This window comes from Quercus suber, unplaced genomic scaffold, assembly GCF_002906115.3.
Source record: "Quercus suber isolate HL8 unplaced genomic scaffold, Cork oak 2.0 scaffold_185, whole genome shotgun sequence".
NCBI lineage: Eukaryota > Viridiplantae > Streptophyta > Magnoliopsida > Fagales > Fagaceae > Quercus > Quercus suber.
Window position 1 is genome coordinate 412,128 of NW_027069643.1, and position 17,207 is coordinate 429,334.

At 32.6% G+C, this 17,207-nt stretch overlaps 2 protein-coding genes across 2 annotated transcripts; one reads left to right on the forward strand and one right to left on the reverse strand.

Annotated features, from left to right (window-relative positions):
* Positions 1–2,680: 2,680 nt before the first annotated feature.
* Positions 2,681–3,190, forward strand: LOC136069717 (lachrymatory-factor synthase-like). Its single transcript, XM_065778516.1, has one exon. It carries the CDS (start codon positions 2,681–2,683, stop codon positions 3,188–3,190), a length of 510 nt encoding a protein of 169 aa, XP_065634588.1.
* Positions 3,191–9,590: 6,400 nt separating this feature from the next.
* Positions 9,591–13,789, reverse strand: LOC112012084 (uncharacterized). The gene is made up of 7 exons (XM_065778531.1): positions 13,370–13,789; positions 12,631–12,669; positions 12,450–12,520; positions 11,922–11,986; positions 10,574–10,663; positions 10,401–10,493; positions 9,591–10,202 (listed from the first exon to the last, which is right to left on the reverse strand). The coding sequence occupies exons 1-7, from the start codon at positions 13,681–13,683 to the stop codon at positions 9,768–9,770; spliced, it is 1,107 nt and encodes a 368-aa protein (XP_065634603.1). The 5' UTR covers positions 13,684–13,789; the 3' UTR covers positions 9,591–9,767.
* Positions 13,790–17,207: the final 3,418 nt, after the last annotated feature.

Genomic DNA, 17,207 nt, shown 5'->3' on the forward strand with positions numbered 1-17,207 from the left:
TATAGTCCTTATTTTGATCATTTTTTTTGTTTCAGGAATATTCTAGTCATTTTTTAGGTATAGGGGGGTATTTTGGTCATTTTAAAGTTTCGGGATTATTTTCCACAATTTTTAGGTTTCGGGGTTATTTTGGCTATTTTTTAGGTTTCGTGGGTATTTTGGTCATTTTTTAGGTTTCAGGGGGTATTTTGGTCATTTTCCAGGTTTCAAGGGGTATTTTGGTCATTTTTTGGATTTCAAAGGTATTTTGGTAATTTTATGGTTTTGGGGGTATTTTGGTCATTTTTTAGGTTTAGGGTCTTTTCCTAGGTGACCTATCCCAGCGCTTTTGGAGCGCTGGAATAGGTTGACCCTATTCCAGCGCTTCAAAAAGCGCTGGGATAGCTCTTTCTCTGTAAAGGAATGGAGAGACCTGTCCTGGCGCTTTTGAAAGCGCCGGGACAGGTCTTTTCCCATAAGGGAATGGAGGGACCTATCCCAGCGCTTTCAAAAGCGCTGGGACAGGTCCCTCTATTGCCTTACGGAGAGAGGCCTGTCCCAGCACTTTCAAAAGCGCCGGGACAGGTCTTTTCCCATAAGGGAATGGAGGGACCTATCCCAGCGCTTTCAAGAGCGCCGGGACAGGTCTTTTCCCATAAGGGAGTGAAGGGACCTGTCCCAGCGCTTTTAAAAGCGCTGGGACAGGGCCCTTTATTGCCTTACGGAGAGAGGCCTGTCCCAGCGCTTTTAAAAACGCTGGGACAGGTCTTTTCCCATAAGGGAGTGGAGGGACCTGTCCCAGCGCTTTTAAAAGCGCCGGGATAGGTCTTTCCCATAAGGGAAATCAATAACCCTATCCTAGCATTTTTGGGCTTCCTATACCAGCGTTTTTGAGAAACGCCGCTATAGGCCTCATATTGCAGCGCTTTGTAAAGCGCCGGTTTTGAGCGCTGGTATAGGCTTATCTATTACGGCGTTTTGTAAAAGCGCCGGGAAAAAAACGCTGGGACAGGCCGATTTTTTTGTAGTGGATGACCACTTTGGCAGTTCTCCTGGTGGATCTGATAATTTCTCATTTGTGAGGTATTCAATAACCAATTCCATGATATTTGCGCTGTTATGTATAAGAATTTTTTTTTCCTTATTAGAAAATTTTCCTTATAAAAAATTTCCTAAATATTGTACAATGTAATTGACGTAATTTATATTATAAATGCTATATAAGGAAAACTGGAATAGAATTTTCTGGAAATATTTGGATTTATTTGAAAACTTTCTACCTTACCCTAGAGAGCACAGAAGAGAAGCGGTAATGATATCCTTTTTGTATTGCTAAAACTTAGGGAGAAGAATAAACCTTCGTAAATAAATAAATGAACCTTCCACTTTTACATTACTTTTGCTTAGTTGTATCATAGAGACAAATTTATATTAACTCGTTAGCAACTCTTATATAGGGCAAATATTGTCTACAAACAACAATTTCATCGTACTTATAAGCCATTAAAGTTTCCTTATTTGTTTAAAACATTGATTAACCATTTATTTTATGTTGACATTAATCATTAGTTTTATATTTTTCAAGTTTAAATTAAATCTTATTTATTACTTGATAATTGATATCCGATTACTATTAATCTATTACTTAAAGTTGGCCCACACATAAGGTTCCCTTTTAAATGAGAATCCCCCCTCCTCTTTTTTAGCCTTTTAATTGTTTTCTACCTAAATAAATATTTTTTATAAAAAATTTTACAAACTGTTGATGTGGTGAGTAGTTATTTGTAAATGAAAAAGTGATGTTAATGGTGGGTCTAAATGAAAACTAATAAGAAGTCGAANACAAAACCGTTTTTAAAAATGTTATAAAAATAGTTTTTAGCAAAGTTTTTAAAATAGTTTATGATTAGCATTACTCTTTAAAATTACATTAATTTTTAGCAATTTTTTTTTTTAAGAAAATAGTTTTTAGCAACTTTGAATGTTTAGTTTTCACACAGTAACAACTTTGAATATAAATTTGATAGTTGACTTTTTAATCTGGTAATATATGGTATATAATATCAATTTTCAAATTAATGATTTGTTTGAAAATAAAATGTATAATAAGGAAATTACACCCCAAACTCAGGGGTGCAATTTGCAATTTACCATTTTTTTTTCTTTAGATTTCTCTTATTTAAATTACTATATTATCACACATTAAACAATAAAAAAGTCAATGAGACGGACATGTTAATGTAATTTTACACAATTCACAAATTCAGTTGAATTATTAAAATCTAGCCGAATCGCACATTAAAACCGGTAGGGTATGTAATGACTTTGTAGGAGTCAATGATAAGGTGGGTGAAATTGGTAATTTGTGATTACTTATTTTACATCCTTAGGCAAACTATTATCCCTTAATAAAAGGATAAAACTTATATACAGTACCTTATGTGTTGTTTCTTAGATTTTTCTCTTAAGATTTTGTCATGTGACTATTTAACTTAAAAAATACACTTATATTAATGAGAAAAAAGCAATATGGTAGAATTTTAAGAGAAGAATCTAAGAAACAGTACCTAAGTACTATACTTAAGCCTTGCTCTTAATAAAACACCCCCACATAAGTCATAACCAACAACCACAAATCTCATGTCCACATTCTCTATATATAATCCATTCTTTTTGTTTCTCTACTGTCTCTCACACTCACATGCATATATGTGGCTGGGAAGCAGTAACACAAACAAAATGGGAAGGCAAAGCCTGTGTTGAACTAGCGACTCCAACAGCACAAGAAGTCTGGCATCTCGTGGAGGACTTTTGCAACCTACACAAATGGCTCACTAATGTTGATACATGTTACCAAGTAGATGGGATCCCCGGCCAGCCTGGCCTGGTCCGGTACTGCGCTTCCACAATAACATCTTCATCCAACGGCAACGAGGAAACGATGACCAGGTGGGCCAAAGAGAAACTACTGATGATTGATCCCATCAAACGGTGTTTGAGCTATGAGGTTATTGATAATAATATCGGCATGAAGTTTTATGTGGCGAAACTCATAGTGTCGCCCAACGATGATAGCAAAATGGGTGAGTGGTCCTTCGTCTGTGATCCGATTGAAGGTTTGAGACATGAAGATTTTCTCCTTAATACTATTGAGACTGGTCTCCAGTCAATGGCAAAGAAAATGGAAGTTGCCCTCCTATCTACTAGGTGAAATATGGCCCTGCATGCTCTATATTTGTGTTGCTACTGTTGTTAGATGAATAAATTTGTCATGCTTCAGCATATATATATATATATATGATCCTTTCTCAAAAGCCAAAATACTGATTCAGGTATCTTGTGATAGTGACGATGTATGTGCTGGATGTACAAATTCCCTTCTGGTTGTATCAACAACGATAAGAAATAAATTTGCAGTGTTTATGTATTTGACGTGTTGTATGAAAAAACTTATTATACTGTGTCGTGTTCATCCCATAAGTTGAATATTGATTATTAACTATTTTCATGATGTATTTGTAGTGTTTATGTATGAAACCTTATTTGTGTTCATCTCTTAAGTTGAATATTCATTATTGACTATATTCATGATGCATTGTTATTGAATTAGTTGAGTATTTATTGTATATGTCAGACATATATATAATGGGTTGACATGAGCTTATAAAAAAGCTTAATTGTGACTAAACTAGTCATTTAAAATAGCAAAGTTCAGTTACAAAATTGATTGTAACTTTAAGTTATAACTTTACTTAATATCTTTCTATTGGAGGTGAATTTTAACAAATCCACCAATGGATTACATCTTCTTCTTCTATCCTCCATGCTTACAAAATTTCTAAAAAATTAAAGATTAATAACTATGTCATCAATATATTTTTTAAATTGTAAGTTTTTGTAATTTAAAATTATGCATAAAATATGAGCTTATAAATCATATAGTAAATAATATTCGATTGACACAAAATTTGACATGTATATTAAAAATGTAAAAAATATGTAATTTAAAGGTTAGATTTTCAAAATATATAATAATGTTTATTTTATTGAGTAAAGTTGTAACATTAAACTATAACAAATTTTGTAGCTACACTTTGTTCAAAAACAAATATTCTTTCCCAACTAAACTATACTTTTTTGTTTTTTCCTAACCAAACAATGAGTTAGTGGGTCTCACTTAAATGTTATAAAACCCTTTTTTGCTTGTCACAAACTTTCACCCCTCTCAAGGCAAGTTAGGGATTGAAAGTTGAAACAATGTGGGTCCCACATGATAATTTTTTTTAAAAAAAAATCAAAACCCAATGGGCTAAATGACCAATACCAAACCTACAACACCAAACCCAGCCACTAAAATTCAAAACCAAACCTACTATCAATGACTCACCTAGCCACGACGACCTTCGTGGTCTCAATTAGAGATGAGCATAGATCCGGTATGGGTCGGGTATACCCAAACCTGATCCAATAATTTTACTCATGAATATTCGATCCACTTACCCGATTAATACCCATATTTGTTTGTTACTCGGCTCTTTTACCCATGGATAACCAAATCTAACCCAAACTCGAATTCCGAGTTTTTTATTTTTATTTTTTATTTTAGTGATAGAATTTTAAATTGAAAAAAAGGGGGAAAAAAAATCTATATTGCCAATATTTTAATAGTTATATGCTAAATTATAGTGTTGGACTAAAGCCTCCATTTCTTTTTCCCTTGAATGAAAGCCATAAGATTTATTGCTTCCATATGTACAACAATTTGCTTTGTCATTCCCAAGCAATATTCACTAAACGATAAATTATTAGATCCACCAAGAGGACTGCATGTGGTGACTTGTGGTCTTCTCTAATCTCCCAACCAATAAAAAAGTTGTTATTTATGCAAATATGACATCACCTGACAATCTTTTATTTTTTATTCTTTGTGCTGATTAGGAAGTTTACTCACACATTTGCATAAATGACATCATCTTATTAGTTGGAAGAACCACGTTAGCAATCCTCTTTATGGACCTAATATTTTCTCCCAATAAACCTCTTATGTTTTTTTTGAGGAAGAATGAACCTCTTATGTTGAGAAATTCATTCCAAGATTTTTAATCTATTTAAATGGGATTTGTATGAAGAAAATCGACAAAAGAGGAAAAATTCTATATTTTTCTAATCTATAATTCATGTGTAATACATAGTGAGATATATACAATATTCTATAACTCTATAAAGGTAACTCCTAGTGTCATGGGATTATATATGTCAAAAGAGATTTAATTGCCCATGAACTTTATGAGGTATTTAATAACCAATTCCATGATATTTAATTGCACTGTTAAATATAAGAATTTTTTTTCTTATTAGCAAATTTCCCTTATAAAAATTTTCCTTGATATTGTACAATTGAATTGACGTAATTTATATAATAAAAGCTAATATAAAGAAAACTGGAAAAGAATTTTCTGAAAATATTTGAATTTATTTGAAAACTTTCTACCTTACCTTAGAGAGTAGAGAGGAAAAGTGGTAATGATATCCTTTTTGTATTGCTAAAACTTGGGGAGAAGAATTAACCTTCATAAATAATAAATGAACATTCCACTTTTACATTAATTTTGCTTGGTTGTATCATAGGGACCAATTTATAATAACCCATTAACAACTCTTATATAGGGCAAATATTGTCTAAAGACAACAAGTTCATTGTACTTATAAGCCATTAAAGTTTCCTTATTTGTTTAAAACATTGATTAACCATTTATTTTATGTTGACATTAGTCATTAGTCTTACATTTTTCAAATTCAAATCAAATCTTATTTATTGCTTGATATCCAATTGCTATTAGTCTATTACTTAACGTTGACCCACACATAAGGTACCCTTTTAAATGAGAATTCCCTTCCTCATTTTTAGCCTTTTAATTGTTTCCTACCTAAATAAGTCACAGTTTTCAATAGTTATGGTAAATTAAAATCAAGTAATGCTAGTGATACAAATTTTTTTTATAAATTACTAATGTAGTGAGTGGTTATTAGCATAGTTATTGATTTCGTTCCGTTCCGGCCGGAACGGCCGGAATTTTTCGTACCGGTATGCAAACCGGTACCGGAATACTCACATTCCACCTCGGGTCAAATTCCGGGTCATTCCGGTCCATTCCGGCCATTCCGGCCAATTCCGGCCGAGATGCAAATTCCGGCCGGTACCGGATTTGGCCTATTATTAAAAAAGAAAAAAAAAAAAAAAAAAAAAAAAGAGTAAAGGTCCAATGGGTGTTGGTAGTTCTTGGGAGTTCTTTTGATAATGAATTTGATCATTCTCTCATGGATGATGATGAGGAGGAGGAGTAAATCTTGTATTTTTTTATATTTAGTTATTGTCTTGTAAATTTTCTTATTGTGTGATTATATTGATGTTTAAGACTTAAGAGTTAAGACTAAATGATTTGTATTATTTGATATTTAGTTATTTATTTATTAGAATTGATAATTTTATGTTCAACAAGGATATATATAAATTATTTTTTAAGAACCCCGAAACACCCTGAAACGGTACGCCGAAATCGGCCGGTACCGAAATATTCCATTCCACTGGACAAACCGAAACGGGGTCCGAAACGGTATTAATAACAATGGTTATTAGTAAATGAAAAAGTGATGCTGATAGTGGATTTGGATGAAAACCAATAAGAAGTTAAACACATTAACAATTTGTAAAAATGTTGTAAAATAGTTTGTAACTTTAGCTTTACTCTTTAAAATCACATTGGTTTTTAGCAAATTTTTTTTGAGGAAATAGTTTTTAGCAACATTGAATGTTTAGTCTTCACACGGTAATGACTTTGAATATAAATTTGATAGTTGACTTGTTAATCTTGGTAATATGGTAATATATGTAGTATAAATATCAATTTCCAAATTAAGGATTCGTTTGAAAACAAAATGTATAATAAGGAAATATTAATATACGGTTTGTAGCATTTGAAAATCATTTTAATGGTCATAATGCTATGAGAACCAGTTGATAGTAAATAGTCTATATTGGTAACATGGCTAATGTTTATTTATTTATTATTTGTCTTTTTGTTTTAGAATAATTTTTTGTCATTAACTAATTTGTTCATAATGCTATAAAAAAAGAAAAAAAGAAAAAACTTGAATAAGTCACTATTGAGTATTCAATATATTTTATTTAATCAAGTCAGCCATTATAAATTTCATAAAATCACACAAAGTCACCTTAATAAATATTTTTAAAAAATTATATATAACATCATAATTGCACATGCTCAGGTTATTTATTTATAAATTTAATTTAATGGGTCAGATTTGGGTAATACCTCAACCCAACCTGATAAAATTCAAGTTCCGGTAACACTCAACCCAATTAGCTTTATCCATGACTTATTGGGTAATACCTAGAAGTTTTGGATTTGGTTGGGTAGGGTATCCATTACCCATTGGATATAGCCATCCTTGGTCTTAATAAGCAACGTGATGACGACAATGATCCAATGACAACAACATCAAGGAACACGAGACATTAAAAAATAAACAATAAAATTGATACATGGATGCTATAGTAGCATTGTATATTGTTTCCAACAATGATGCATAAGCTGATGTTAGGGGTTTTATTTTATATCTGCTTGCTACATTGTTATGCAAATCGCATTTTGCATAATGGAATAGGAATGCTCTAACTAGATTGGAAATCACAATAAAAAACTTGAATAAGTCACTATTGAGTATTCAATATATTTTATTTAATCAAGTCAGCCATTATAAATTTCATAAAATCACACAAAGTCACCTTAATAAATATTTTTAAAAAATTATATATAACATCATAATTGCACATGCTCAGGTTATTTATTTATAAATTTAATTTAATGGGTCAGATTTGGGTAATACCTCAACCCAACCTGATAAAATTCAAGTTCCGGTAACACTCAACCCAATTAGCTTTATCCATGACTTATTGGGTAATACCTAGAAGTTTTGGATTTGGTTGGGTAGGGTATCCATTACCCATTGGATATAGCCATCCTTGGTCTTAATAAGCAACGTGATGACGACAATGATCCAATGACAACAACATCAAGGAACACGAGACATTAAAAAATAAACAATAAAATTGATACATGGATGCTATAGTAGCATTGTATATTGTTTCCAACAATGATGCATAAGCTGATGTTAGGGGTTTTATTTTATATCTGCTTGCTACATTGTTATGCAAATCGCATTTTGCATAATGGAATAGGAATGCTCTAACTAGATTGGAAATCACAAGTTGCAGCAATATAAAAGACAAGAAGTCCTTGGCATCCCCAAGACTTGATAATTACAACCACTTTCGAGTAGGGCATTCAATACCCATTGGATATGGCCATCCCTGGTCTCAATAAGCAATGTCAATGATGACAATGACCCAACGACAACAACATCAAGGACACATTGATGAGAGAGAGATTAAAAAAAAAAAACAATAAAATTGATACATGGATGCTATAGTAGCATTGTATATTGTTTCCAACAATGATGCATAAGTTGATGTTGGGGGTTTTATTTTATATTTGCTTGCTACATTCTTATGCAAATTGCATTTTGCAATTTTGCATAATGGGATGGGAATGCTCTAACTAGATTGGAAATCACAACTTGCTGCAATATAAAAGACAAGAAATCCTCGCAAAGCTCGCACATTCCCATCCCCAAGGTTTGATAATTACAACCACTTTCGAGAAATTTTATATGCACAAAAAATTTGACAAAATTTTTCACATTTGTTGAGTTGATAAGTTTTTATTGATTTTTATGTGAGCCCACTAGTAACATTACTGTTTTTACTTACGAATGATTTGCTACATCATCAAATATAAATTTTTGTCAAATTTGTTGTGTAAGTAGATTTTCTCAGCACTTCCTTCTTTATCAACCATCAACATGTAGACTTTCTCACCACTTCCGTCTTCGTCAATCATCAACCTCCAGCGTTTATAATCTATACACCAGCAGTAATTTACTCTATTGTTAATTTTTAGGGAACGAACGCCCCTCAGATTTTATGACAAGACATAATTCCAGGGCTGTTGGACTCGTTAAAGTCTGGAGTAGCATCATAACTAGAAAACAACCAACAATAACTTGTTAGATAAAGATGGACTTCCGTTCTGCAACTCAAACAAGAAGTAGTTTCTAACAAGTTATGGAACTTCTTATCAAGATAAACTTTTTGTCCCTCTTTTGTTGCCGCTGTTTAAACTTCGGCGTTGCTATAGACACCATTATATCTCCACAATCCATCACCAATGGGTGTTTTCAATCTGGGATTCTTTAGCTCAGTAAATTCTACCAATTTCTACCTCGGTATATGGTATATCTCGTTTCTTTCGGGTGTTTTTTTGGACAAAACTATAAAAACTCTGCCTACTAAGAAGAATATTCTTGCAAAGGATCTGTGGCATTATGAGTGGCACTGATCATGTTCTTACGACATCTATTTGAGAATATTTTGAACTAAATTTGTAAAGTAAAAATAAAAAAACATCGCAGAAACATTGTTCAGCATCAAGACTGTTAATGAATCTACCAATCAAATTAAGTACTAAAAATGCATAAAAATGAGAATGAACTACTATATAATAAGTTTTCATACTATTTAATACAAGTTGGATTGTGATACAACCACCCGATACATATGTATTGATAAATCAACAATCTAATACAACCTATTCGGATACTACACTTGTCTCTCTGTGTGCGGGGGCGTGCAAGTGCAGCACTCTGTTTTACCAGATATAATCAACATTTCCAAGGCTAGCACTTAATCTCTTTTCCATCCAGTTAATAATATCCTGTCCAATCTCTTCACGTTCAGGCTCAAAGAGAAGGTCATGCAAGAAGCCATCATAAAGCTTTATCTCTTTGAACTTGGAAGCTGCCTCATTGTACAGATCCTGCGAGGCTAGAGGATCTGTGACTTTATCAGCAGTTCCGTGAAGGACAAAGAATGGGACAGTCACTGACCTAAAGCTCCTCATTAAATAAGAAGAAATACGCAAGATCTCATAGCCTGTTCTCACCCGTATAGGTCCTGTATATACCAATGGATCAGAATACTTTGCCAACATTGCTGCAGGATCCCTAGAAACTGGAATGCCCCTTTTGTTTGCACCCTTAAATTGGAACTTGGGAGCAACCACAGAAAAAATAGGAGCCATAGCCTGCATAATTGGACAAATTTTCATATGTAAAGAACCAGCAAGGAATCCATGATAAAAATTTATTCAATAATTAAGAACAAGTTACTTTCTCAAAGTTCATTGCCAAAACACAGATAAGTTGGTATTTTCTGGCATTCAACTCAATGCATTATTTAGAATATCAGATTATGTGCAAGCTGTGAACCAGAAAAAACATACCCCAACAATTGGATGTGCTGGCTTCACACGCAAAGCTGGTGAGGTCAATATAACTCCCTCCAGCATTTCTTCAATGTGAGTGTATGAAGCAGCCTATGCAAGAGGTGCAAATTATCAGGTTAGAAGTTCATAAAAGACAAAGTAGCGTGGATTAGTGTCTGTTTACACCTTACCTTCAAAACCACAGCACCCCCAGTGGAATGACCAAAAAGAAAGCATGGTATTCCAGAGTTCTCTGACTTGATCTTTTCAAGGAATGCACCCTGTTGAAAGAGAAAACATAGATCACTATCCTAGAATGTATGAAGAACATCAAATGATGAATGTTTCAAGAACAAGACAGACAAGGTAAAGTAATGTTTCAAATTTTGATTTGTTATGGTCTCCCAATCAGTGAAGATGGCAGTGGAGGGTGGTATTGACTATTGACATGAATCAAGCTGATTGTGCTGACATGGAAAGAACTGAACTACACGGGTTGATAAACTTGGAAAAGATATAATTCCATGTGTTAACAGAAAGTATGGCTGCCCTAGATAGAGTGGTAAACAGCATTCATGAAAGTGCTAAGGGCAACTAAGCTCAAGGGCCTCTTAAAGCCTAGGCACAAAGCACAAAGTCCAGGCATGCACCTTATTGTTAAGTTACACGCGCAACTGGTGTGTCTTGAACCATGACATTGCCTTTCACAGTTTCACCTTACCCTTACAAGGAAAGGCAATGCAATTTAAACTAGAGCCCATCGTCACATTGTTCAAACATTATGTATAATAAGTTAATAACCTTTACTAAAAAGATTCGTAACAAATAATAGAGAAAGTTAATAAACTTAAAATAGTAATTTATTTGCCTATTAGCTCAAATGGATAATGCAACTGCAAAAAGTTTGTCAGTTCAAATTTTACACAAGTTATTTCAATTTCTTAAATTTTATATGGTAAATTTGAAGACAATAATCAATGGACAATATGACTTTCACATAAAGTTTAAACTTAAACATTTCATATAATTCTCCTGTGCTTTATAAAAATACATAATTGTAATAGCTATAATCAAAATATAAGTATAGGATTCAATCAAAAGGGAAAGACCAAAAAGCACAGGAATAGGAGAAATCATCCTTGCTCGTGTCTTAAGATATGTAAACCAAAAATTGTTTATGTAGTACAATGCTTTAAGAATAGTGTCCCAATAACAAATCAATGCTTCGTGTCATTTCCTTCAAGATCGAATGAATAATTTTAATGATATTTAAATTAGCGAGCCTAGGTGTGCTTTGTGTTTCTTCAAAAAACACCAAAGAAGATGAGCTTCACTTTGGTTTAAGTATGAAAAGTGCTTAGACTTTGGGGCTTTAAGCTTTTAAGTGTGCCTAAGCACACTTTTTAACTACGCTGATGGTCCATAGAAAGCCAATCTCTGGGACTCGAACAACGAAACCAAATGGTTGTAACAAAACGTTTTTGTATCCTTGGATTGAATGTAAATGGATCTACAAAATTTGTAAGAATTACAACTTACAGTGTCTGCAACAACATGGTCCAATGAAGGTACATACCCATGCAATCCATCGCTCCCACCGTGACCTATAGAAAAATAAATGAAAAACTCATCACCTAAGAACTCTTAATTAATCATCTTAAACGAAAAAGAAAAAGATATGGTAATGAGAATAACAAGAAATTGAAAACTGATGATCAACATAAAAAGTGGACTTGTACATGATGCCTATAATAGCATGATCTCAAAAAGGGAGGGAGAGAGATAGAGATTGTTCCTCCAAATTTATGATATAAAATTCTATGATGGCACTTCTTAATATCTTTTGAATTATCCTGTACATAATCCAGAATACTTTTCATTTCAAATGATGACAAAAAGGAATTATTTAATATGATACCCAAATATTTGGAACAGTTTCAAAATTTATTATTCCTCTTAAGTACCAGTAATGATACAAAACCTGTCTTTTACTCTTGGCATAGTAGTTGCATGCACAGCATTGTCATTTTACAATTAAACAAGTAAAAGTAGTACAATTGTTGGTACCTATCCAGTCCATTGCATAGACCCCAAAATTGCTGGATGTTAGTTGCCTAGCAAAATTTGCATATCTTCCACTGAAAATGAACATCAATTAGAGACTCATCATAATACTCCATTAGTTAACAATATATGTTATAGCATGGATGACAAAAATTACAAAAGGGTTAGAGAAAACCAAAATTACCCGTGCTCATTAAGCCCATGTATGATAAGCAAGATGCCCCTGAAATTACAAACCACGAGTTCTTAAAATAAAAGTAGAGAAAGAGCAGCAGAGCAGAATAAAGGCCACAACAAGTAATGTACAAAGTAAAAACAGTAAAAACTGTACATGCTAAAGATGAGTGGGAACCAAAACCAGAGTCCTCTAATCCTTTCGTCTAGTGTGTCTCCTGGTGTGCCAGAATTTTATTAGGAACACACTAGAAAATCTAGAATACAAGTAAGCGACCTGCACATCTTGCAGATTAGCTTCCACAGGACAATATATCTCTTCAAATTGATATCAAAAGCTCATAATTAACACCAAACACTACAAAAACACTTCATAGACACAAAAAGTCCAATTCTTTGGTTCATGGGTTCGTTTCAATTTTCAATATCCCAATTCCAAACAAATAAAAATCCTAGCTTTTGTTTAAGCTTCTTTTCCATCATTCATCATTTTTCTCCATAACCAAACAGACCCATTTCAAAAGAAGAAATAAAAGTGAAAAAGCTTACTTCATATCTCTTCATAGCGCATAATCCAAATACCAAAAACTACAAAAACACACTTCATAAACATAAAAAAGCCCAAATTTTTGCTTCATGGGTTGGTTTCAATTTTCAATCTCCCAATTCCAAACAAATAAAAACCCAGACTTTAAACCAAACAGATACCATTTCAAAAAAAAAAAAAAAAAAAAGAAGAAAAGCCTTACTTTAAGTCACCGGAGACCGGAACCCAGGAGCGGCAGAAGACGGCATAGGAACTAGGGCCAAAGAACAAGGAGTTGGAGCATCGGAGCCGGTGGTCATTGCCAAAAGAAACGTCCAAATCTTCGGCCAAGGCTCTCCTTCTCAAGGTGTCCTCCTCTTCCCTCCTGCGCTTGCTTGAATATTGAGAAGGAGAGAGGCGGCAGCGGAGGAGGAGGAGAGAGAGGAGGACTGTGTAAACGAAAATGAGAGAGGTCCTCAAAGCTCTCAGAATTGGGATTATTCGGTTGCTGGCTCCGGAGGTCAGTTGCTGCTCCATCTCCGCCGCAACAGGTGGCTGAGATAGAATTGAGATTCTCAGAGAAACAGACAGAGGGTGTTTGATGATGAAGGCTATTTATATTTTATTGGTGACGGAGAAAATGAGAAGTTGAATTTGGAGGTGGTGAAAGGTATTTATCCTCTGCAATCGTTTCGTTATGAGTGTGAAAAAAGCTGTCTATGATCTAGCGTGTGCCCTTGGGACACGTTAGGAGTATATTAATAAATTATTTTAAGAAATTTTTTATGAAAAAATAAAAAAATAATTTATTATTTTGACAATTTTTCATAATTTTTTTTTCAAAATTAATAGTTAATATGTGTTCTAAGAGTACACATTGATTAGACTCTATCCATATAATCTAGATGTACATGTGGGTACCCCTTAGGTGTGAGAGAGTTCGTGCTTGCGTGTCTAAGAGTTGCAGTATTCGAGTAGTGCCTTTCACAAAAATGAGACTAGATCATGCCTACGTGTCTTAGAGTTGCATGATTCAAGTAGTGCATTTTACAAAAATGAGACTAGGCATTTGTTTGGATTCACATTTTGAGCTGCGTTTTACATTTGCGTTTTTTTTATTTTTATTCACGCGCAACAACTCTTAGAAGATAATACACTGTTTATTAGAAAAAAAAATTAAAAATAGATCTTATAAAGCTATTCATACTATAGTAATTGTATTTAAACGGACCTTAGATCACGCATGCGTGTCTAAAAGTTACAAAAATAATTCAAACAGTGCATTTTACAAAAATACTGTGTCACGATGTTGAATAGTCCTGCCTCACCTAGGGTGTCCCATTCCCACCCTCGAGTATTATGGTTTCAAAGTAAGCCGGGTCAATGAAGAAACCTTATTCGTTCGTTTAAAAAAAAAAAGAAAAAAGAACACGTGGGTCCTACGTATGACGTACTTGGTTTCGTCTTTCTCTGTTTCTTTGTTCTAAACAATTATGAAGTTTTGTTGGGACTTGGGTACTTTCAATTTCAAAAAGGGAAATATTGTATGGGTCGGTGCCTACTGCCTTCACGAGAAAGTAGATGTGTTCGATGACGTGGCGTTTTTAAAGTGGTTTGTGTGAAAGCGGAGGCCATTGGATTTGAGTAACGTTATAATCACGTCCTATTTTATAATAATTTGAAAAATTATTAACGTGGCAAATTTTTAATTTAAGTGTTTATGAATGTGGAGTTTTTTCTTGAAGGTTTAAACTTTTGTATTTTCTCTTCACATTCTACAAGTATTTATATTTGTAGAATAACTACAACACCAAAAGTACACAATAGTATTAATGTAAAAAATTTTTATTAGTTCTAATATAAATTCATTACTAATTTCACATTTATGTTTACTAATAATTATTTAAAAATTACTAAAATCACATTACAATTTACAAAAATATTATAAATTAGTTTACAATTAGATTGTGTCTATAACTTTACTAGTTAGATTTACTAGAACAGTGTTGGTGTATAACCGGCGTGATCTTCGGGCACAGAACCTTACTATGTACCATCAGATTAGTTCAATCTCTCAAGACCCGAGCTGTATTGAGTTTTTTAAAAAAATGTTGAAAATAAATTGAAATATAGTTTTATTGTTCAAAAAATAAGTTTTTTTTTTTAAAAGGTTGTCCAAACATACGGTTGGATTTGGTTCCAAGTTGTGTTTGATTGGAGACAACTCTTCCACGCGCAACATGCATCAAAAATCAAAGATTATTAGTATTTCTTTTATTTATTTATTTATTTCCAATGGGTTTGGAAGCGTATATCAGAACTCAATAAAGCTTTTAAATAGAAAATAAAATGCCATTATATATGTGGATTCATCACACAAAATGCTGGCCACATGTTTAACTTTGAATCCTGTCCAATTTAAAATTTGTATATGGCGTTTCAGACTTCCAGTCCAGTGCTCCAACATTTAAAAAAAAGAAAGGAAAAAAAAAAAAAAAATTTTACTCGATCCCTATTTTCACGAAAAATTCTAAAACACATAAAATTGTAAATAGTGAAGAAAAAAAATGATGGGTCCAAGAGAAAATGACAGGCAACCAGTCACAGTCTGACACATAAACTAGTTGTAGCAAAAGTTATGACAATTTATGTGTCACTAGAAGTCTAAAAAATATCCTATTTTCACTGTTTACACAACAAGGGCAAGGTTGTTTCGGATTTGTTACTATTTTTATTATTTGAATCTACATGGTTTTTTAAAAGTTTGACTTACCTCTAATATTTTTTCAACTGGAATCTTATTTTGTTTTAATGAGAAATTGTCACATCATTCACTAACTAAATAAAATATGAAAATTGAAACTCACTACTACTTGCTATTGTATATTTAAAATAAAAAGATATGTTCAGTTAAAAAAATACTACTACTTGCTATTGTATATTTAAAATAAAAAGATATGTTCAGTTAAAAAAATACTAGAGGTAAGACAAAAGTACTAGAGTTTGTCTTTGTTTAAGCTTTTTTTTTATTTTTTTTTATAATTTTGTTTTTTCTTTTCATAGATTCCATAGGATTAAATTCTTAGGGTCCGTTTTGATACAACTTATTTTTGCTGAAACTGAAAACTGAAAATACTGTAGCAAAATAATTTTTAAATGTGTAAATAGTACGTGAGACCCATTTTTAACATTTTTTTTTCCTGAATAAAGTGTCTGTGGGTCCGTAAACAGTGATGAACAATGTTATTTGTCTCAAAAAGCAGAAAACATGTGAAAAAAAAGAAAAAAGAATATGAAAACGTGAACTTGGAAATGTGAACGTGGATCCAAACACTCACTTAAAGTTCCATTCCATGATGATTACATTTTATCATTAAACCTAAGCACTAATTGATTTCATTTTAATACAAGATGGATTTAAATCAAAATCTCTAATTTGATGACATAGAAATTTACCTATTAAGCTAATTATAACCCACATTCTAATTTAGTTATAATATACTAGATTCTAAGCACGCGGATTAAGCTAATTATAACTTACATTCTGATTTAGTTATAATATACTAGTCTCTAAGCATGCGCGTTGCACGTGCTCAGAGACTCTTTTATTTTTTTGGGTAAAGGTTAATAATTTGCATTTATTATTAAAAATATTTATAAAAAAAAACTAATTTTTTGGGAATAAAAAGATGAAAGTAAAAAATCCTAAATTTTAATAGTTCTCTTTTTGAATTTAAATAAAATTTGTTAATTGACATTTATGACTCTATTTCTAAAAGAAATTACCCTTCATTAACGAGGGTATTTTTTTAACATATAAAGTTCAATTCAAAAAAAGAAATCTTTTTATATATAGTATAGATAATCCAATTTTATGGGTTTGTTTGTAATAGTTGTAATAGTCTTGTAGACTTCAGAGCATTTGGTAAGCTATAGTGACAAAAATGTTGGGAAAACTATGCTCACTTGGTAAGCAATTTGATAAAGTTAGGGACCAAAATGAGAGTAGGTCCAAAATGTAGGACCAAAAATGCAATTTTATCTTCTTCTTTTTATTATTA

Bases quoted from the DNA above. Each gene is read 5' to 3' on its own strand.
- LOC136069717 (XM_065778516.1), top strand. From the start codon at position 2,681: ATGCATATATGTGGCTGGGAAGCAGTAACACAAACAAAATGGGAAGGC.
- LOC112012084 (XM_065778531.1), bottom strand. From the start codon at position 13,683: ATGGAGCAGCAACTGACCTCCGGAGCCAGCAACCGAATAATCCCAATT. The intron at 10,494-10,573 runs GTAAGGTGTAAA...CCTCTTGCATAG, and splicing joins GGGGTGCTGTGGTTTTGAAG to GCTGCTTCATACACTCACAT. The intron at 10,203-10,400 runs GTATGTTTTTTC...CCAATTATGCAG, and splicing joins CAGCACATCCAATTGTTGGG to GCTATGGCTCCTATTTTTTC.